Genomic DNA, 23,308 nt, shown 5'->3' on the forward strand with positions numbered 1-23,308 from the left:
AGTATCTGTGGAATAAGACCTGAAATATCAAACGTCTTCACCGTTTTCTGCTTTCCCTTTTCAAATAGTACTGAAATATCTCTCTGAAATCCATCTTCAAATTTCAAAACCATAAATCAAGATACTGTACTTTTTTAAAAAAAGAGATACAGCGCAGAATAGGCTCTTTGAACTGCTCCGCCAGCATCCAACACATTTAACTCTAACCTAATCAGGGGACAATTTACAATGACCAATTCACCTACCAACCGGTGGGTCTTCGTACTGTGGGAGAAAGCCCCTGCATGCCACGGGGAAGACGTCCTTACGGAGGACGCCGGCATTGAACTCCAACGCCCCAGCTGTAACGGCGTCGCGCTAAAACCTCTACACTACAGCGGCGCCCGTATTTACCTACATAATTCAGCAAATGTGTTCGAGGTGATACACCATCTTCCCAAGGCCAAATGTTCCCAGCCTTCAGAGTCTTTCTTCTCACCTCAAGCAGCAAAGTCAGGTTACTCTTTTATAATAGCGCTCAGATGTGTACATTGTGCTTCAGATGGGCTAAGACTTTAGTTACATCTGTAATTATTTAATGTGATAGTTTTTCTGCTCCCCAAGATACAATATACTTCCAAATTCTTGATTTCAGTAAAAATCGGAAACAATACCAATGAATGTAGACACACATATTGAATTTATAACGGCTTCAATATAATTCAATATGTTTAAAAAAACAAAGATGTCACAATGGGGCGTTGGGAACGGACCCAAATGCAAGACACAGACACTGAAGTGCAAGGAACAGGACTTGACCAGAGTAGGGAAGTGACGGGATTCAGACCGGGAGCAGGGACAAGAACGCAGAGTTGGGCTAGGGAAGGCAGGACCAGGACTAGGAACCATGGACTAGGAGACAAGGCTTGGACTCTGAGCCCAAGACTGGACAAGGACCCAGAACCTGGGTCTTGCCTCTGGCTCAGACCCCAGAACCAGGCAAGGACATAACATGGCTTCAGGACAGGATGTGGCTGGGGTCTAGAGGCCTGAGCTTGGAGACAGGCTGGGGTCTTTGCTCTTGAGGCTTGAGGCTGGGGACTTCAGGCTTGTGTTCTTGGAGCTTGGCTTGGGATCCTGGAGGCTAGTGTTCTTGGAGCTTAGAGACAGACTGGGAACCAAACATCAATGTAGGGCTGGGACTTATCCTTCAACAAGCCAGGACTCATCTTTAACATGACACTAACATGAGACAGGACACAACATAGACATAGAGCCAGGACTTATCCTAAGACAAGCCAGGACTCAACTTCATCTCCACACCAAGGTGGGACAGGTTCCTCCATCAGGTAACAGCAGAACAGCCAGACTTACTCAACAGAGGCAAGGACAAGACAGATCGCCCCACAGGGCAACAGCAAAACAGCCTGGCTTACCCCACAGAAGCAAGGACAAGAAGAGACAAACACCAGAGAACAACAGAGTTCCATCTCTGCTCCAGGGAAGCTCTGAGTCTCAGTTCAGCCAGAAACCTCAGCTGGCTACAGAAGCAGCCGGATCCCTACCTAGCTCAGAGTAGCTGGCAACCACTCAGATGGCCCAGGAAACAGCCAAATCCATACCACAAAGACAGTTCCAACTACCAACAGCAAGGCTCCATGAAGCAATGGTTCTCCAACATGGCCTGAAGGTGACAAGTGGCCACACTAGCCTTCCACCAGTAGGTTACTCCCAGGGGAACTGATGAGACAGACCAGCAGCTCACACTCAACCCCAAGGCTACTTGTATTCCAAGCCCCAAGATGGGAATCAGGTGCCTATGCTTAACTCAACCAAACGAGGGACAGCTGGAAGACCCAGAGTACTGAGTCCACAGGCCGGACCGTGAACCAGAATGCGGACTTCACGGACTGGATCATGACAAAAGATTATACACTTAGCCTCATTAGTACAAACTTAAACATTGAAGAACACGCTATTTTAATCACAAACAAGAAAAAAATCTACAGATGCTGGAAAGCCGGCATTTTGTGTGTGTACAATATTTTAATGTTGATTTTAATAATTTGATCAATATTACGCTGTAATGAAATAATAAATGTAATATAAAATATTTCTACAAAATTCCAACAATTATAATTTTGAACTAGGAATGGGATGTGTTCCACTAATTCCCACCTTATGCTTCCCTGTGACAATGCAGATGCGTTTTGAAATTAGAAAACAAAAACAGAGAACACATCTAATTCCCAGTGCTACGTACAAACACGAGCTGTCAGTAGGTAAACCAACAGTTAATTTCATGAAAGACTGGGCACAAAGGAATAAGCATATTTCTTACTTGAAAATACCTTTACAACAGTCAACCTTTTTGAAATATGAAATCATATAATCCTGTGAAAAGGTGTTAGAAACATAGAAACATAGAAAATAGGTGCAGGAGTAGGCCATTCAGCCCTTCGAGCCTGCACCGCCATACAGTATGATCATGGCTGATCATCCAACTCAGAACCCTGTACCTGCCTTCCCCCAATACCCCCTGATCCCTTTAGCCACAAGGGCCATATCTAACTCCCTCTTAAATATAGCCAATGAACTGGCCTCAACTGTTTCCTGTGGCAGAGGATTCCACAGATTCACCACTCTCGTGTTGGGTGCCTAAGACTTTTGCACAGTGCTGTCTTTGTCAATATCGAGCAGAGAGCAAGTTTGTAAATCTGGCAGGAGCAAAGGATGTTGGGAATGGCGGAGGGGTATGGGACAGGTGGCAGAGAAGCCGTGCCAGGGCAGGGAGTGAAGTGGAGGAAGACACACCCCGCCCTGAGACCCCAGTTCATAAGGCCATAAGACAAAGGAACAGAATTAGGCCATTCAGCCCATCGAGTCCACTCTGCCATTTCATCACCGCTGATCCCAGAACCCATTCAACCCCATACACCTGCCCTCTCACCATATCCCTTGATGCCCCGATCAATCTGTAATCTATTATGATCACTTGCTCCTTGGGGTTCTTTTACTTTAAGCTTTCTAATCAATTCTGGTTCATTGTACAACACCCACAGTCAATGTCTTTTGATTCCAAATGATTGGTTATTTGATCATTACAGAATGTCTCTCTGATGCTTCCTGCCCCCGCCCTCTTCCCCTCACCTTTTTCCCAACCATGATTCCCCCCTTCTCACTCTCTGTCCACAATAGAGACCCATAGAGAATCGGGTTTATCATCACTCACATATGTCATGAAATTTGTCTTTTTTATATATACATCTAAGAATTTTGCACAAAACTTCGTATCTAACTTTCTAATTCAAAGGTGCTTTTTGGTGTTGTCAGTTGTGGACTTGTGTGTTAAAACATGTATGTCATTCTACACCTGGTATCCAAAGTAATCAAGTTATATTGTAATAACTGATTTAATATTTATCAACTAAATGATTCATTCAAAGTGCACATTTTGCACCAAATTATGAACACCGAGTTAATTGCTTATGTTCAAAAAGAAATGAAAATCTATGTTCTATTTCAACATTTCAACCTTGTATTTTCAGCTGAACACCAACGATATTATGAATTCTGATGCCAGTTTGGCCCACACATTTTCTAACATTCAGGTATGATAGATCCTATTTCATGATCATATTATCAAATTTACTTGGTTTATTTATTACAACAAAGCATGAAGTGATCAAGATTTTTTTTAGGTAATATGTTTTCATCTCTGGACCTGAAAGGAAAGATTAAATTGTGAATAATATTCAGAGCTTAACGAATAACTCAGAAATTAATTTTATTACTGCTTTTATAAGGACCAATTTATTGGGAAATGTGGAATTTATTTTTTAGTACTGATTAAATGCACAATGAGTAATATACTGGCCATAATTCATAAGCTTTGAATTCACAATATTGAATGTCTTCCACTGTAGCTAAGCAGAGAATAATTAACTAGAATGTAATGCTTATTTCCTTTCCACTTCCCCAAACTTCTCATTGAATTTTTTTTGGTTAAATTTATTCTTGAGGTATGCCCCTTGCATGGTGGTGGTGAATCACTCCTAAAAGTACTAAACTGCTCCCAATAAAGGCCCTTCTACAATGGGAGTGTTGCAGGACTAAGACCTGATGATGAAGTAACTACGTCAATGACATTATATATCTGAATCAGGATGGTGGTCCATCTGCAGCCCTTTAGCCTTCTCTGCTGTAGGTCACAGGTCTGGAAGGTGCTGTCGGATCAGCCCAGATGAATAACTAGACATCTTTGTAGAGCACAGCCCCAATGGCGCATTGCTGATGAAGGAATGAATAATTAGTGTGGTTTATGAGAAACCAATTATTGCACCAGTTGGTCCTGTAAACTGTTGAAAGTACTTGAGTGTTATTGGATTTTCATTCATTCAGGCACGTGGAAAGTGTTCTACCATGCTCCTTCCTGTGTCTGTGATATCGTTGTTCCCCTCCGCGCCTTGTGGCGCATCAGGTGGCAAGTTTGCCGTTTCTTTAGCATTTTGTCTTTTTTTACGAGGCCGAGTTGGTAGCTTGAAGAGTAACCCAGCACAGATGGAAAGTGTGCAAGGATCCGGCCAGATTCAAACCCAGGACTCGTCTCGAAGTCTGGTGCTGATGCCACTACACCCCCAGCTGGCTTCCTGTATCTTATAAATAATGAAAATGGGGAGATGACTGATTTTGCGCAGCCTCTGATTTGCTCTGGCTGACTAAGTTACTGCTTATTGTAGACTCCCAGGATGTTGATAGTGGGAATCGAAGCAATGGTTTGCCCATCGAAGTCCAACTGCGGATGGTAATTGCCTAGATATTTTATGGCATGATTGTCACTTGTCTCTTACCAATCTGTACCTGACTGCCATGTGCTAAGTTTTCTGAGGAGTTGCGAATGTAATAGGACGGTGAACAACATGCCATTTCTGATCTTAAGGATGAAAGAATGGGCGAAAGGAAGGTCTGTAAAGATGGTTGCCCCTTGGACACTGCACCAAAGTACTCCTGCAGTTATGTCTGGACAAGATTGTGGTCAAATAGTTACATACAGGCTATACCCAGGTTACAAACACCTTGCTCACAGAAGCCTGCACATATAAATGAGCTCTATTCAAATGATCAAATGCAGAGTTCCAACATATATACATATATTCATTTCTATGAACCGCAGAACTAGCTTCCCCTCTCTCTCCACTTTTAATAATTATTCTTTCTTAACAATCGTATGTGTTTTTGGTGCCATTCATTAAAATACAGTTGAGGTATGGTTATATTGGGTGATTTCTACATATTTTCTGACTATTTCTGCTGAGAGTGCCAGGAGAAGTTTTCACAGTTTGCCTTGCGTACTCAATTTTGAGTGACAATTCCTAGTTTTCCTAAGTTATTACGTGGTCTCTGTGGCATCTGTCATTTGAAAAGTATGAGGAAATTCTTCAGCCAGTTAGATAGAAGTATCTGCACTGAAACTTGCACAGTGCAATATTTTTCAACAGGAATTATAAATTATATCTAAATTATTATACATATCTTTTAACCAACATATACGATTAAGGATGATAGATAGATAAATAAATAAATAATGAAGTGTTAAAAAAACTTAACTTTTACAGTTTAAAAGATCTCCCAATGTTAATTTTCCAGAGTCCTGAATAAGGGTCTCGACCCAAAACATCAACTGTTTATTCCCCTCCGCAGACGCTGCCTGACCTGCTGAGTTCCCCTGGCACTCTGTGTCTGTTGCTCAAGATTTCCAGCATCTGTAGAATCTCTTGTTTGGGTATGAGGATTGTTAGCCAAAGACTCTAGGTTACAAGATCAATGGTAATATATTCAAGAAGTATCTACAATTACATACAAAAGTAATTAAAAAATGATTGTCAATAAAGAAACGATATAACTTTATAAATTCAAGCTCATTTTTTTGTTTGTAGAATATTCTGGATTCTGCTCCATCTTCGATTGTCCTACCAGCCGTAAGCCAGCGTTGGACGTATCGGCTCCCTGAATACATGCACGAGAAGCTTGGAGGATATTCAGTATATGTAAATCAATTACCATTTTGGAATCCAGAAATGAACGGCACTAAACCGTTATTACTAATAGTGAAATTACCGTTAACGTACAGGTAATGTAAATTTCTAAATGCACAATGGGCATGAGTTGGGTTAGAACTAAATGAAATGAGTTTACAGTATTTTGATTCTTCCTGTGCTGCAACAATTTTCTTCCCTCTGGTCTTGAAGATGACAACTGAAGCTTCAGCACTATTTCACATCTACTTATAGCAAGTGAACCAACTGCAATGATTTTGCATCCTGTCGTACACTGGTAGCTCTGGATTTTGACAGGGGTTTATCTTTAACCCTCTTCTATTTCTCATAAATGTGCAGCATTATCCAAGGACGTGACATGTACACTGTTGGTGCTGAGAACTACCTCTCTGTAATTCCTGATTTACCATGTTGCTTGTCTGGAATCCATTCCTTGATTGCCAGAAGTTTCCTCACAACGGGCAAAGCATCCACTGTCCCGAGTCACGGCTGAGTGCCGGGGTGACCACACAGGCAATGCTGCCCCTTCCCCCCCCAACCCTGTCTTCCACCCCCACCCCATCTCCCCAGTCCAGTGACAATGAGCTGATTAGTGACAGTGGCTGACAAGTTCAGGAGATTGGCATCAGATTCGTTGGCAATCTTTGTTCAATGTCTAGACGACACCCCATTCCCCCACCTCCCCCAGAGAGAAAATGTATTTTGAATCTTCTGAAACAGTAATTTGAAACTTTTATCTGGTAGAATGCTAAGCGATGTTAACATTGGGGAAAATTAAAGCTGTTTTACCCATTGTTTTCCTCCCTCTGATCATTTCCAGCCGGATACTGAACCATATTGCTTGCGGTTTGATATCCAATTTGATTCTGAAGTCAGCTTCCTCTCTATCACCAGGGCCCCCGACTCCCACCTCCATAACTTCACCTCTCATATACGATCAGAATCACAATTATTTTCACTGGCATTAGCTCATGAAAGTTGTTTTGGGCTAGCAGTACAGAGCAGACATATTGAATTACTGTAAGTTATAGTAATAGATTGCTAGATAGATAGTTAGTGCAAAACAGGAATAGTGAGGTAGTATTTAGGGGATCATGGACCATTCAGAACTCGAATGGCTGAGGGGAAGAAGCTGATCCTAAAACACTGAGTGTGGGTCTGCAGGCTCACAGATGATATGTCCTGGGTGGTGAAGGTCCTTAATGATGGATGCTGCCTCTTGAGGCACTGCCTTCTAAAGATAGCCTTGTTGGAGGGGAGGCTTGTGCTTGTGTTAGAGGTGGCTGAGTCTATAACATCTGAAGTCTTATGATCCTGTGCATTGGCATCTCTGTGCCAAACGGTGATGCAACCAGTTAGAATGCTCTCCACAGTACATCTGTAGGAATTTACTAGAGTCTTTAGGGACATCCCAAATCTCCTCAAACTCCCAGTTCAGTATAGCCACCTCTTCAGCATGGTTGTATCCTCTAAGATGTTGATGCCCAGGTACTGTACTTGAAGTTATTCGCCCTTTCTATGGCTGAACCCTCAATGAGTGTGTGTTCTCTCTATGTCCCCTTCCTGAAGTCCACAATCAGTTGCTGACGTTGAGTGCAAAGTTGTTGATATGACGCCACTGGACTAGCCTGTCGGCATTATCAGTCTTTAAAGTCAGCACAGTTGAGATTGCAGACAACCCAGCGAGGGAATGTAGCAGAAGTCTCCATTGTCCGGCGAAGCTGAGAAACCGAGTTTGCCAAAGTGGGTTGCCAGTAAAACCGAAACAGGGGGCACTGAGACCCTCTCTCCCTACCATCCTCTTGACTATTGTACAATCCCTGGAAAGTAAAATTGAAGACCTCAGAGAAAGATCAGGGACATCAGGGATTGCTGTGTACTCTGCTTCACTGAGACACAGTTCATTCCGGACACAGTATTCTAGCCCAAGGGTTTCACATTTCACTACATAGACCGGAGGGCAGAAGTTACAGCTTCTGTCTCAATCCAATCGTAGAGACAGTGTACTGGAAACTTCTGTTACAAGATTAATGAGCACACAAACTGGTGATTCCAGATATAGATTTTTATCACTCTTTGTCGATAGAGCATGTTCTTACATTGTTTATTTTGAAGTAATTAATTTTCTTGTCTCTAATTATCAAATTTGGGATAATAGGTGTTAAATTTATATAATTGTTTATACTGATTAAACACAATATTCTTCTTCCAGATCTGCAGTGACAGCAGATATCAAAGTCCTAGCCGATGATGGTAAGCTTTCTAATGAAAGGTGAACAACCCAAAATATTCACATTGCTTTCTCACTTTAGCCTGTAGCAGAGCAGCTCATAATTTCACAGTGTTTAGCATTTACTTCAGGTGTCCAGTCTATTGCTTTTGTAAGCTTTTATTTGTTTGATAATTTAATGCTATTAAAATTGTAGACAGAAAAATTATCCAATAATTTTTGGCAACCAGATAGCCAAATAGCAGGGTGCATTATTGGTGTACAACGATTGAAAATGTCCAAAACGTTAATAATTGCCTTTCTTTTAGCATACTTGCTTTATGTTTGTTTTATATAGAATCAGCTGAATTCTATAGATAAAGCAAACACTTTCCACCTCTTTTCAGAAATAGAAACTTTTTAGATTAAGATGGCCAGAGAACTGATATTTTAAAATATTCAGAAATTTACTAAAAAAGAAGCCATGGTTCGAATTTTTCCCTTTAATTTTTCCACATATAATCTTTTCTCTCTTTCCTGAAGGCATCAAATGCTCGCTGAGACACAATGTTAATGGGCTGGCTTTGGTGGTATGACAGTAGGTGCTGCTGAATCACTTCCCCAAGGTGTAGACATCAGGGCACAACCTACTCCTGTCTGGTTTGGAATTCAAAGTTTTGGCTGTGGCTTGGTGGGAGTTGTAATTGACCTGGAGTGCTCAGTCCTCGTTTGGTAATGTTGTCAGTTATTGGAGGTCTGATCAGTTATACAGCAGAGTATAGAAATAGACCAGATACAACTTTATAACACATTTGGAATTAGATCATCCTCTTCATATAAAAATGGACTGGGTTGTGCACATTATTACCCATAAATGCATTCATCTCCTGCTCCCCCTCACCCCACCTCACTGCATGACCCCCACTATTCATTAACCTTTCTCAGTTCTCCTCATTGTGGCTATTCCATGAAGCGGAGTGGTCTGCAAGTAGCCAATGGGACTTAGACAACACATCCTGATGCCCTACTCTACACTGCCTTGGTAGCCTTCACTGCTCACTGCTCTTAAAGGGCTTTTCAAATGTTTCTAATGATAATCAGAAACATTTAAAAAAGAGTTGAAATATACTTAAATAATTAAAATGTCTTTAAAAACAAACAAAAGCAAAAATATTAATAAATGATTATTTCAAAGTTAATTTATTATCAAAGTGTATGTCACCATATACAACCCTGATTCATTTTCATGCCTGCATACTCAGTAAGTCCAATAGTCATAATAGAATCAGTGAAAGACCATAGCAGACAACTAGAATGCAAAAGATAACAAAATGTGCAAATGCAAAAAGAAAGAAAAGAAGGAAATATTAATAATAAATAAATAAACAATAAATATCAAGAACATGAGATGAGTAGTCCTTGAAAGTGAGTCCATAGCTTGTGGGAATAGTTCAGTGATGGGGTAAGTGAAGTTGAGTGAAGTTATCCATTTTGGTTCAAGAGCCTGATGGTTAAGGGTAATAACTGTTCCTGAACCTGGTGGTGTGAGTCCAGAGACTCCTGCAGCTTCTCCCTGATGGCAACAGTGAGAAGAGAGCATGCCCTGGGTGGTGGATGCGGGTTTCTTGCGACAATGCTCAGTGTAGATGTGCTGAATAGTGGGGAGGGCTTTACCCGTGATGGACTGGGCCATATCCACTACTTTTGGCAGGATTTTTTGTTCAGGGGTATTAGTATTTCCGTACCAGTCTGTGATGCAGCCAGTTTAATATCCCAAAAAAATTTGACTGATGCAAATTAAATAAGAACATTAATACAAATTAGTAAAAATATAAACAATAATCATTGATCTTCAGTTATCTTTTCTATCTTTGTTATCCTCTGTGGCCCTGTTACATGCAACAGCCATGACTGACACAAAGCTCAGGGTCTCTCAATTGATTCTCTCAATTTAACTTATGCTTTTTGTGTTCAGTCCTGGACTCAGTGCTGAAACCTGGAGTTTCAATCTGCAGGTGTGGAGGTCAGGAATGCGCTGGCCCAGGCAATGGTGTTCTCCTATGGAGCTACCGTTTGGTGATCTGGGAGAATAGTCATATGATTATTAACGTAATTTTAAAAATGCAATTAATCATTTGCGTCCCTCCTTAACAGCGAGGCAGGAATTGAAGCAGAATAACACAGCAGTTAAGGACAAGGACATTGGAGAGGAACTCATCTTTACCCTTTTCCCTTAGCTATTGTATCTCAAACTGCTCTAAAGAGGTAGAATGAATTACATATAAAAATTATGAATATGATCACTAAAGATATGTAGTCTAATTGTGGTAATGTGGTAGGTCATATCAGAAAAAAGCATATTCTGTTTTTAGTCATATAATTTAAAATTTGCTTTATTTTTAAACAGACGTTATTAAACTGGTCGTCAATACTTTCAAAACAAATGAGGTCCCTTATACAGCTATTTTCATGGCTGGCTGGAGTTCCAAGGTATAAAATATTTAACCCACTACCCCTTTCTTCTTTTCCAAATGTTTGTTTATAATTATGTGTTCTTAAAATTTCTGATGTTCATTATAGTCTGCATGTCTGTTTATGCCTGTGGTTCACATGCTGTTACAAATAGCTGAGCTCAGAACTCCTCATCTACCCGTCCAGTAGGAGAATGGGGAGAGGAAAGATACCTAATTCTCTAGTCTGCTTCTTCGTGCCTCCTTATAGTTAGTCTTTGAGCCCACTGGCCCAAAACAGGACCAGAATCAGGTTTATTATCACCGCCTTATATGATATGAAATTTGTTTTTTCAGCAGCAGTACTGTGCAAAGACATTTTTTTTTATAAATTACAAACTATATAAAGAATGTAACTAAAGTAATAATGAGGTAGTGTTCATGGACCGTTCAGAATTAGAGGGGAAGAAGCTGTTTCTGAATTATTGAGTGAGGGTCTTCAGGCTCATGTAACTCCTCCCTGATGGTAGTAACAAGAAGAGGACTTATCCCACTTGGTGAATAAACTGTTACTCAACTCAATCACCAAGAAACTATGGAAGCGAAGGCAAGGGTGGTGGGGTGGGGGGGCTGCGGGTGGTGTTGGTGGGGTGGCCGGTGAAGAGAGAGTTAGCAAATCTGTCACTGAACAATTTGCAAGTGTTAAAAGTTGTGTGCTTACAAAGCACAAACCCACATTTTAGAACAGATGAGGATGATCACCAGGTTGCAGATTAGAACAGTTGCAATATCATAGGAAAAATCCAAAGACGAGGCATTTCTGTTGCCCATTTTAGAAGCCTGAGAATGTTGTATCTTCTAGTGATTTGCAACAATCTTTTAAAACTACAGATATTAGAAGTAAAACCACTATCCAACTATTTGGAAGTCCTAATAGCTCGGCATCTAGCTCACTAATAATGTTTGCCATACTCCCTTTGCTCTTATCAGGGGCTGATTCCCACACTCACTTTCAGGGCCCTGGTTGTTAACTTCCTCTAACACACCATTTCTTGTGTTCCAGGTGGCACATTGGAGTCCCAGTTCCTACCCTCCCTTTCCACTTGCCAGAGCCTTGGTTCTTCCAATCCCTTTTACACAATGGGACCATGGTTCCTCTCTTCCCTTTCTATCCCCCATGCAACAGTTCCCCGCCCCCCAACACACTCAAGCCCACATTTCCTGCTCCTTCCTTCCACCCCACAGAACAGGGCCTCAGTTCACACATATCTGTGCAAACAACAGGGTCTCTGCTTCCATACTCCCTTTCAACTCATCTTGTTCACTGGAAAATCCATTGTCCTACTGTGTATAATATTTTTAAAAAGTGAATTAGAAGTCTTGAAGTATTAATAAAAGTAACATCCAGAAAATCTGCCAATCTGGCATCGCCGAAATCACCAAATGTGCCGGATTATCAGCTTTATACCAGCGTAGAGTGTCAATCTGATCTTTGAAGGTCTTGCCCCTGCTTAAATTGATAGCAAAATGTTAGTATTCTTAACCTCACATAATGAAATTAATTTGCTTCTCTGAGACATAAATCATTACAGTGCTTAGTCTCCTGGACAACATTTTTTCGATGAAGACATTAACAAATATTTATCTGCTGACTGCCATCTAGTTGTATGCAGCATGTGCTTCCTTTGATTTAACATGACAGAGAAATATTGGTAATTTCAATATTGTGTTGAAATGTCCACCTAATTCTATGCAATGTGTAATGTATGTCGTCAGTAGTGGATAAGGTGCATTGAAATTTTGAGAATCTAATACCTCTGTTATGAAACCTCAAACAGTATTTACTTTGGCGGTGAAAAGGCCACAGTAGAGTTTCTCTCAGACAGTTTGTCCAACATCCACGGGACTTGTATCCATATCAATATTTGTGCAGTCTTTACCATATATTTAATAAATTATCTCTAGCAGTTTTAAACCTTGAACTCTTTTGTTGAAACAATGAACAAGTTTAATTCAATAGTGATTTTAATATCTATTGCTGGAAATTAAGTTCAGAAATCACTATTTTATAGGTGGCTGGACATTCTTTCAGTGATGTCATGAGCTTTGGTAGGAAGCTTCTGCAAATCCCAAATTGGAACCAGTACTCACCAATAAATGTTACAGATGGTGAAAAAACATGCATTCTCTTCACTGCCAAAAAGATAACAATTAGATTTGGAGACCAGCCAGAGATCGATTTGACTAACAAAACATTTGGGAACACTGCTAAAGTTAATACAAGGAATTCAACATGTTCTGCAGATCATGCCACGTAAGATGTGATAAGTTACACTTTACCTTTGGCAACTTGCACTGAATTAAGAATGTTTTCCTAGACATTAAACCTTTTTAAACATATGGTTATAGAGACACTTAACACCTTATTATGATATCTGATCACAGAGGTTTTAATAATATGAATGAAGAAAGATAATTTTATTTTTATTGACATAATGGTTTAAATAGTCATGGTAGTTCTTGGTACAGGCATGAAATTGCCTATTGCTCAGTTTTTGAGTATATAATTGTAATTGCCTGAAAAATCATTTTACCTCTTTATCTTAGAATGTTATAAATTATTAATTTTCAGATTTCCATACTGATTTGATTATAAGGGTTTTCTGAAGCAATATATTTTCTTTTATGAATTTCTTATTTACATCTAAATTTTATTCTATAGATCTTGGCAAGTTGTGAAATTTGTCAAACTTTCAGGCTGTGAGATATTGCAAATGTAAATCAATTTGCAATATCTCACAGTCTGAAAGTTTGACAACAGAATACTTAGATTTGAAATGGAAAATAAACATGATCGCTAGCGAGATCTAGTTTTGGCATTGTATGCAATCCAGGAGATTTGGATAACGATTAGTTTTATTTTAAAAGCTAGTGAGCTTTTAAAAGTAGTTTAAAAGAATGAGAATTATTACGTCCAACTTATGATAGAAAACTTTTTGTTCTGAGGCAGCAGTACAGGACAAAAACACAAAAATCTATAAATTACAAAAATAAATAGTGCAAAGAAGATTAATGAGGGAACACTCATGGACCTTTAAGAACTCTGATAGCAGAAGGAAAGAAGCTGTTCCTAAATTGTTGAGTGTGGGTCTTCAGGATCGTGTACCTTCTCCTTGATGGTGCTAATGGGAAGAGGGCATGTCCTGAGTGCTGAGGGCCCTTAGGGATGGATGCTGCCTTCCCGAGGCACCACCTCTTGAAGATATTCTCAACAGTGGGGAGGATTGTGACTATGATGGAGCTGGCCAAGACCATAAACCCTCTGCAGCTTCTTGTGATCTTGTGCATTGGAGCCTCCATACAGGCCGTGATGCAGCTCTCCACCGTACATCTAAGAGGTTTTGGTGACATACCAAATCTCCTCAAATTCCAAACAAATTCGAGCCACCATTGCACCTTCTTCGTGATTGCATCATGTGTTGGGCCCAGGAACTTACAACTGACCCCTCAGCGAAGAGTGGTGTGTGTTTTCCCAAATTCTCCTTCCCGAAGTCCTTAATCAATTCTTTGTTCTTGCTGATGTTGAGCACAAGATTGTTGCTGTGACACCACTCAACCAGATGTTCTATCTCCCTCCTGTAGTCATTGCCATCTAAGATTCCACCAACAGTGGTATCTTCGGTGAATTTGCAGATAGCACTTGAACTATGAATAATTTGAAAGCACGCACAGCTGTAACAAATCAAGCTGATTCATTCTATTTGAATAAAGATTGGAAAATTGGATGCAAAGACTGATGGGAGAGCTAAGTAGTGAAAGGAATACCTGGTGTTTTATTGCTTGATATTGATAACAAATGCAAATCATGGAAAATGTCACATTATTTACCTAAATTAATTAACTTAATAATTATTTACAACATCTAATCAGTATTCCAAAGCTATCAGTAAATATCATGTTGTTCAATTTTATGCACCCAGGCTTTTACTGAATTATGGTGATGTTGGAAAACTGAAGCGACTTGTTATCAGGTATGTATATTACTTGAAGCATAATACTCTTAGATTTGTTTCAGAATCAAATGAATTTAGGCTGAAATTAACATATTATATTATTCAGTGTACTATCATTTTGTTTCAATTAACATGTCATAAAACTAATTTTAAGGTAGCATGCATATGTGTAAAATAAACAGAGTTGTGGAAAGATGCCTTTTTGCTCAATCCATGTTACTGATAATGAATTTAGAAGGATCTATTGCAATAATGTTCTGTAAATTACCTTAGTCCAAATTACATTTCAAGGATTTTTTTTAGCACTTTGGACACCCAGCGACTCATCAGGATATGATAAATGGGAATGGAAGAATTAGATAAGAGGACATATAAACATACATATTTAAACAAATTAGTAATAATTGCATTTATAGAGTTTTTCTCTTGGTCATTGTAAAGTGGATCTATGTTTATTTTGTCATAATGTTTACTCTATCAGTATGAATGGTGCCGGGGTACAAGGAAAGTACATTTGACTCTTAGATGTATATTCACTTCTGACACAAGAAAGTACTTCTGCATTTGCTGGAAATGAATGGATTTCCCTATAGTGCAAACACGAGGAAATCTGCAGACGCTGGAAATTCAAGCAACACACATCAAAGTGTCTGGGTAGCCTCCAACCTGATGGCATGAACATTGACTTCTCTAACTTCCGCTAATGCCCCACCTCCCCCTCGTACCCCATCTGTTATTCATTTATATACACACATTCTTTTTCTCTCTCTTTTTTCTCCCTCTGTCCCTCTCACTATACCCCTTGCCCATCCTCTGGGTTTTCCCCCCTCCCCCTTTTCTTTCTCCCTAGGCCTCCTGACCCATGATCCTCTCATATCCCTTTTGCCAATCAACTGTCCAGCTCTTGGCTCCATCCCTCCCCCTCCTGTCTTCTCCTATCATTTTGGATCTACCCCTCCCCTCCCACTTTCAAATCTCTTACTAGCTCTTCTTTCAGTTAGTCCTGATGAAGGGTCTCGGCCCAAAATGTCGACTGTACCTCTTCCAAGAGATGCTGCCTGGCCTGCTGCGTTCACCAGCAACTTTGATGTGTGTTGCTTCCCTATAGTGCATGTGAATTTGATTTTGAAATGACTCACATCTTACCTGATGTTTTTTGGAAAGTGAGTGATTAAAGCCATATTATAAATGCCATGACATATTTCAGTTATCCATATCTAATTACATATAGTATACTATAAATAATCACACAATGACCCTTATCATGCTCAACAATTTCTTCCTCTTCCTTCTTTTAAAGTTAGCTCTGTTGAGTTCTACAAATGTAGATCATGGTCCACATTCTCACATAAGTTGCCATTGTTCATAGATATGCTTGATAGTGAATATTGGTGATAACTTAAGGAAATACTGTTGATGCTTTCGTGTATCTGCTACATAGCCTGCTGGAGAAAAAACATTACCACTTTTCCCTTTATAACTTCAAAGGACTGGATTCAATTGCTGAGATCATCTAAATTAGCTCCTAAAACTAACAATCAACCCTAGGACATTCCAAATCCACATGGGTCAGTTACTGGCTAGAATTTACTGGTGGAATTGGTGGGGTGGATGTACGCCACCACCATAGGGGAAAAAATTCGATATAACATTGCATTAGGTTAGTGTATTTGACTTATCCTGACTGAATCTGTTTAGATGAAATAAATAAAACTGACTTGAATATGTAAATGTTACCATTTTTCTTTCTTTTTCTTTTTCAATATTTTTATTGATTTTGATTTCTATACATAGAAGAATACAGAGTTCAAGAGAATACATGTTATAAAACAAAAAACAAAATATAATAATACCAGATACAGTATATTGAATCACATTAACGAACTCCTTACTCTATATTCATATGGATTAAATTAGTTCGTATATTAGAATACCGTATAAACAATTTTATTAAGAAAAATAAAAGATCTACACCCACTACCAAAGCTGAAGCTGTTTGGAAAAAAAAAGAAAAAAGAAACTTATCAGATAATAAAATATACTATTAACCAACTTCTGTACTTTAACAAAGAGTCAAAGATTGTAAAAATAATTAAAAACGGCCTCCACAAATTTTGAAAATCTTGGTTAGATTCAGAAATTGAACAACGAATCTTTTCCAAATTTAGGCATGCCATAACATCCTGTAACCACTGAGCACGATTAGGCGGAACAGCATCCTTCCATTTAAACAAAAGCGCCTTCCTAGCCATAAGAGAGATAAAAGCCAGAATGTGCAAATCAGATGTCTTTAAAATGATATCTTTCCTTCCAACAATACCAAATAGGGCAGTCAAAGGATTAGGCTTAAAATTTACTTTAAAGAGTACAGAAAAACACATTGTATATTAAAGAGAAGTGGGAGAAAGAAGCGGGGTTGGTACTTTCAGAGGAGGCTTGGGGGAAAATATGCAGCTTTCAATGGTCCTCGACTAATTCTTTGACTTGGAGAGAACATTGTTGGAAAAATATTATAAGATACTTCAAGACCCCATATCAGGAAAAATATAAAGATACAAACGTGACGTGTTGGAGAAGGTGCGGCTCCAAGGAGGCAAATCATTTTCATATTTTCTGGGATTGCCCTAAATTAAGTATATATTGGGAAGGTATTCATAGAACATTAGTTAAGGTACTTAGGTCCCAGATACCTCTGAACTTTGAGACGCTCTATTTGGGGTATGTATTGTTTCTTGAACAGAAGGAAGATATAAAGTTGCTGCAGGTCCTCTTAGCGGCAAGTAAGAAATCAATCACTAGAAAGTGGCTAAATCCAATACCACCCACATTAGAAGATTGGCACGAAATTATCTTGGAAATATTTAAAATGGAAAAGTTGACTTACTCCCTGAGAATTCAAAAAGAAAAATTTTATCAAATCTGGAATAAATGGATTGAATATATAACCCCAATGCGAGCAGACTTTAGATGACTCTCCTAATGATTTATACTGCTCTTCTCATCAACACAGTAATATTGCTAACGTAAGCACCCCTAGTCTAAATGTTTACTGTTTTTGTTTTCTTCTGGAAAATACAGAATTAATACAAGTAAAGGAAAAGATTTGGGAAAGGGATAAAAAATGATAAAATTAAGTAAATAAGTACATAGGGAGTGGATAATTATGTCTGGGGGCAGGAGTAAGCATGAACAAGTTAGGATATAAACACCTACAAAGGTTGTTACATAGGCTTACATACAACATTTTGGACCAGTAGAAATGGTCCAGAAGAGATATATGGAAACTATTATTACTATTTTTCTTAACAACTAATACCATTACTTAGCCTAATAGATTAGTATTACCACTGTACATAATTACTATTTGTGTCTAATTTCCTTTTATATCATCTCAATGTGTACTTAAGAATGTATAAATAATTATAGTTTTATACATATAAAAGAAGGAAAAGGTTATATGTGTGAAAAAAGTACATGATACTTGTGAATTCCTTATCCAAATAAAAATAAAATTAAAAAAAAAAGAGTACAGAAAAAGTTTGAATTATTTCCTTCCAATATTTTCCAAGACTTGGGCAAGTCCAAAACATATGAATAAATGAAGCTTCTCCATTGTTACACCTATCACAATAGAGAGATGTATCTCTATAAAAACGAGATAATTTATCCTTGGTCATATAAGCCCCATGAACCACTTTAAATTGTAGGAGAGAATGACAAGCACATAGCGATGAGGTATTAACCAATTTAAAAATCTCATTCCAAGTTTCTTCAGAATTTGAGGTCTGTAAATCTTGTTCCCAAAGATTTTTATTCTTGTCTAAAGAATCATTTCTCATTCCCAACAACATATCATAAATATTGGATATTGAACCGTTATAGAATGGTTTCATATTAAGAATTTCATCTAATACATTCTTATCAGGTCTATTAGGAAATGCATATAATTGAGATCGCAGAAAATCTCTAATTTGTAAGTACCAAAAAAAATGGGTTTTTGGTAAACTATATTTAGTTGACAATTGTTCAAATGAAGAAAGACTTCCTCCTACAAACAGATCCCGGAAACATCTAATGACCAATCCTTCCCAATGCTTAAAGACTACATCAGTCATAGAAAGCTTAAAAAAATAATTTAAAAAAATGGGACCAGAAAGGGAGAATCTCAATAAACAAAGTGTTTTCTAAATTGTATCCAAATCCTTAAAAGTATGTTTGACAACCACATTTTCAGTTATCTTACTTAAGGATAAAGGAAATGAAGATCCCAGTAGGGAGATAATAGAAAATTTATGGAGTTAGCTTCTAAAGAAACCCACCCAGACAGTCCTTGTGGTTAATATAGTATAACCAAAACGTGAGATTCCATATATTAGCTGCCCAGTAATAAAACCTAAAATTTGGTAAGGCTAAACCTCCATTTTTTTTTAACTTTCTGGAGATGGACTTTATTCAGTCGAGGACGTTTATTTTTCCATATGTAGGAGAAAAAAAGGATTTAGGAATAAGAATGGATAATGCCTGAAAGAGGTATATAAATTTAGTTAAAACATTCATTTTAATAGAATTAATTCAGCCAATCAATGATAACGACCAATTTGATAATGTTCTTTTTATATAATTTAATAAAGTAAGAAAATTTTCTTTAAATAAGCATTTATAATTCTTAGTAATTTTTACACCCAAATAAGTGAATTGGTTTCTTACGATTTTAAAAGGAAGGTTAATATCAGTTAATGGCAAATTATTCAAAGGAAAAAGTTCACTCTGTGTAGGTTCAGGTTGTATCCAGAAATTTGACTAAAACAAGATAGTAAAGAAAGCACAGAAGGTAATGAAGTTTCGACATTAGAAATGTAAAGCAATAAATCATCCGCATAAAGTGAAACTTACCAGTGATATCGTTAGATTTTTGAAAAGCAATAGCTAAAGGTTCTAAAGCCAGGTCAAAGAGCAAAGGACTCAAAGGGCAACCTTGTCTGGTTCCACGTTGACGTTTGAATGGTTTAGAATTCTGAGAATTAGTAAGAACCCGAGCAAAATGGGATAAATACAGTAGTTTAATCCATTGAATAAAGTTGGACCAAAAATTAAATTTTTCTAAAATTTTAAATAAATAATGCCATTCAACCCGATCAAAAGCCTTCTCAGTGTCTAAGGATATCACACACTCCAATAATTCCTTAGAAGGAGAATAAATAACATTTAATAATCGACAAATATTAAAATGAGAATATCGATTTTTAATAAAGCCAGTCCGATTGTCAGAACTGACAGATGGTAAGATATTTTCCATCCTACGGGCCAGAACTTTAGATAAAATTTTAGCATCAACATTAAGTAAAGAAATTGGTCTATATGAAAAACATTTAGTTGGACTCTTAATCTTTTTAAGGATAAGCGAAATAGAAGCTTCATAAAAGGATTGCGGTAACCTACTTAACTTAAAAGAATTTGAAAAAACTGAACATAAATGGGGTATGAGCAAAGAAGAAAAAGGCTTATAAAATTCTCCAGAAAATCCATCAGGACCTGGACCTTTCCCTGAATGCAACAAACGTACAGCTTCGGCTATTTCTTCGTGAGAAATACATTGATCCAACTGTTTTCGGTCATCAACAGAAAGCGTAGGGATATTTATTTGGTCTAAAAAGTTATCCATTACAGTATTATCTTTAAGAAGATCAGAGCTATAAAGTTTTGAATAATATTGTCTAAAAGTATCATTTATTTCTAAATGATCAGTTGTCCTAATACTGTTAGCTTTATAAATTTCTTTAACCTGTCATTTAGCACTAGAAGGTTTGATTTGGTTAGCCAATAATTTACCTGTTTTATCCCCATGGATATAAAATTGGCTTTTATCCTTTAAAAGTTGAGTTTCAATAGGGTATGTTAATAAAAATCATATTTAGCTTTAATTTCAGCCCATCTTTTATATACAGCAGGATCTGAATGTTACCATTTTTAAGGTATAATTCTTCAATTTTGATGTAACAGTTTGCATCAAAGAAACAATGGTATTTTCCATAACTAACATGACTATTAATTGCACCAGTTACACTGATTACTCAATCCTATTAATGCTGCGGATATTAATTAAATTAATATTCCAAATTATGTCATCTTGTCCTAAACTCTGGTCTTTCTGTTACCTACTCACAGGTTTATAATGAAAAGTACTTATCATAGGATCTCTCTTCAGAACTGGTTTAGCCTGGATTTTGTGCAGATCTTCTACGACAATGCATTACAAGCATCTTTTAATGCAAGTGAAATCTACGCTCCAGTTACTAATTCATACCACTGTCACTATATCAGTAGTCTGCAGAAATATGAAGCATTGCTGGTACCCAGAACCAGGGACAATGCCACAGGGTCTTGGCATATCACCTTCGTGCAGCTTCAGGTAATAGTTAATCAGCAAAGTCCTTCAGTAATGGAAATCCATGACAGACTTTCTTCAAAAACTCTCAAGATGTCTGGACATATTGGCTCCGTCCACCACAACAGACAGGATCTCCCGGTTGCCACCCACTTCAACTCTGCTTCCCACTCCCATTCAGATATGTCCATACATGGCCTCCTCTACTGCCATGATGAGGCTAAACTCAGGTTGGAGGAGCAACACCTCATATACCGTCTAGGTAGTCTCCAGCCCCTTGGTATGAACATAGAATTCTCCAACTTCTGGTAATTCCCTCCTCCTCCCTTCCCCTATCCCTATGTCACTCTGCCCCTCCCCCAGCTGCCTATCACCTCCCCTATGGTTCCGCCTCCTTCTACTACCCATTGTGTTTTCCCCTATTCCACCTTCACCTTTCCTACCTATCACCTCCCTGCCTCCCCTCCCCCACTCCTTTATCTTTCCCCTTACTGGTTTTTCACCTGGTACCTACCAGCCTTCTCCTTCCCACCCTCCCCCACCTTCTTTATAGGGCCCCTACCCCTTCCCTCTTCAGTCCTGACGAAGGGTTCCGGCCTGAAACGTCAACTCATAATTTCCATGGATGCTGCTCAACCCGCTGAGTTCCTCCAGCGTGTTGTGAGTGTTCCTCAAAGATACTGTTTTCTATGTAGCCGTATCATTTATCCTTGTCCTCTCCAACTTTTGAAACTCAGTGCCGCCATTATCTCCAGAATGCTCTACTCTCTTTCTTGGCCTTTTCTTTCTTTATTATCCATAATTTTCATTACATCTCCAGTAATTTCATCAGCAAAAATTGATTTCCCCATAAATCTCTTACCTCCCGATCTATAGTAGTTTCTTCTCATGAAGGCTTTCAATTCAAAATTCATATCATCATGTATAAATTATCCATTTGTCTTGTATACAGGCATTTTATTTACTGCTCTTTAGAGCTGAATATTAAAAAAACCTTCTTAAATGCTAACATGTTCAGTATTTCTAAATGAATTCAGTACTTATGAATGTGCTGGCTGATTATCTACTTTCTGAACTTTACATGGAGAACAAATGGTAGAGCTGGAGTTTGCTGTGATTCCCTGCCCTCTAACATACAAGCCCATCTTTTAAAGGGGTATTTTAAAGCTTTTGAGTAAGAAGAAATGCAAGAATTTGTTAATTTGTTACTTTAAAATATCTTGTGTTTTTAGTAATTTTTTAAAAGTAAGAGTGAAATAAGTTTAAAATAACAAAAAAAAAAGAAATACTAAATTTTTAACTGTCAGAAAATCTTGACAACTTTGACGGCTGACTTTACACCCACGAAAGAACAGGCAAATGCTCTGGGCGGAGCTACAGTCTAACATAGAAATTTTGTAGATAATTTCAGTTTCAAAGGTACATTTAATGTCAGAGAAATGTATACAATATACATACTGAAATGCTTTTTCTTCGCAACCATCCACAAAAACAGAGGAGTGCCCCCAAAGGATAAATGAGTTAAATGTTAGAACCCCAAAGTACGTTGTTCCACATATGAAAAAATTTATTGATGGTAACATATAAAAGTTTAGTGTAGAATCAATAATTTATAGTAAGTGTAACAGCATAAAAATAATTCTCTTTTCTTTCTGTTATCTCTGCAGATTCAAGGATTTAATATTAACGCAGGACAGTTTGCCTCTGCCCGAGACTGTGTCTCCTTCTTCACCCCTGCTGTCCTGATGGGGCTTGTAACTTCTCTCATACTCGTGCTGGTCCTTGCTTATACAGGGTATATGTTGGTCCACTTAAAACGAATGGGAGAGTACAATGAATCTAAAAACACCGTATACAACCCTACACCGGAAGAAGCTGATTTTGAAGAATAATTACCAGTGCAATTACTGCATAGAATGTTAAGTATCTTGCGTTAACATTAGATAAAACAAAATTGAGCAATTTTTCAACAACAAGAGGAGTTCAAGCTCCCCACCAAATATTTTAGCTTTCTATCTTGACATCTTTGCAGTGGGCCGGACCAGTCATGAAGGAAATGTTCACCTTAAATTGGGAGACGTTTTAACATTTGTCTGCATGCTGGTTAATCCTTCATTGTATTTCTAATTGTCCTGACACCTATAAGGAACTTTCATTGACGAGGGTAGTGAAAAGTCATGAAAAATTCAAAATAAAGTTTTGTAAGTGTATTTTAG

The 23,308-nt window shown here is 38.1% G+C and overlaps 1 protein-coding gene across 1 annotated transcript; it reads left to right on the top strand.

Annotated features, from left to right (window-relative positions):
- Positions 1 to 228: 228 nt before the first annotated feature.
- Positions 229 to 23,308, top strand: atp6ap1la (ATPase H+ transporting accessory protein 1 like a). The gene is made up of 9 exons (XM_072281017.1): positions 229 to 420; positions 3,528 to 3,590; positions 5,916 to 6,109; positions 8,248 to 8,288; positions 10,652 to 10,734; positions 12,767 to 13,008; positions 14,675 to 14,725; positions 20,873 to 21,116; positions 22,760 to 23,308. Exons 1-9 carry the CDS (start codon positions 229 to 231, stop codon positions 22,982 to 22,984), a joined length of 1,335 nt encoding a protein of 444 aa, XP_072137118.1. The 3' UTR covers positions 22,985 to 23,308.

This window comes from Mobula birostris, chromosome 16 (genome assembly GCF_030028105.1).
Source record: "Mobula birostris isolate sMobBir1 chromosome 16, sMobBir1.hap1, whole genome shotgun sequence".
NCBI lineage: Eukaryota > Metazoa > Chordata > Chondrichthyes > Myliobatiformes > Myliobatidae > Mobula > Mobula birostris.

Excerpts from the sequence above, each read along its gene's own strand:
- atp6ap1la (XM_072281017.1), top strand. The coding sequence starts at position 229 with ATGACCAATTCACCTACCAACCGGTGGGTCTTCGTACTGTGGGAGAAA. Across the intron at positions 3,591-5,915 it reads ACACATTTTCTAACATTCAG|AATATTCTGGATTCTGCTCC; the intron begins GTATGATAGATC and ends TTTTGTTTGTAG. Across the intron at positions 21,117-22,759 it reads TCACCTTCGTGCAGCTTCAG|ATTCAAGGATTTAATATTAA; the intron begins GTAATAGTTAAT and ends TTATCTCTGCAG.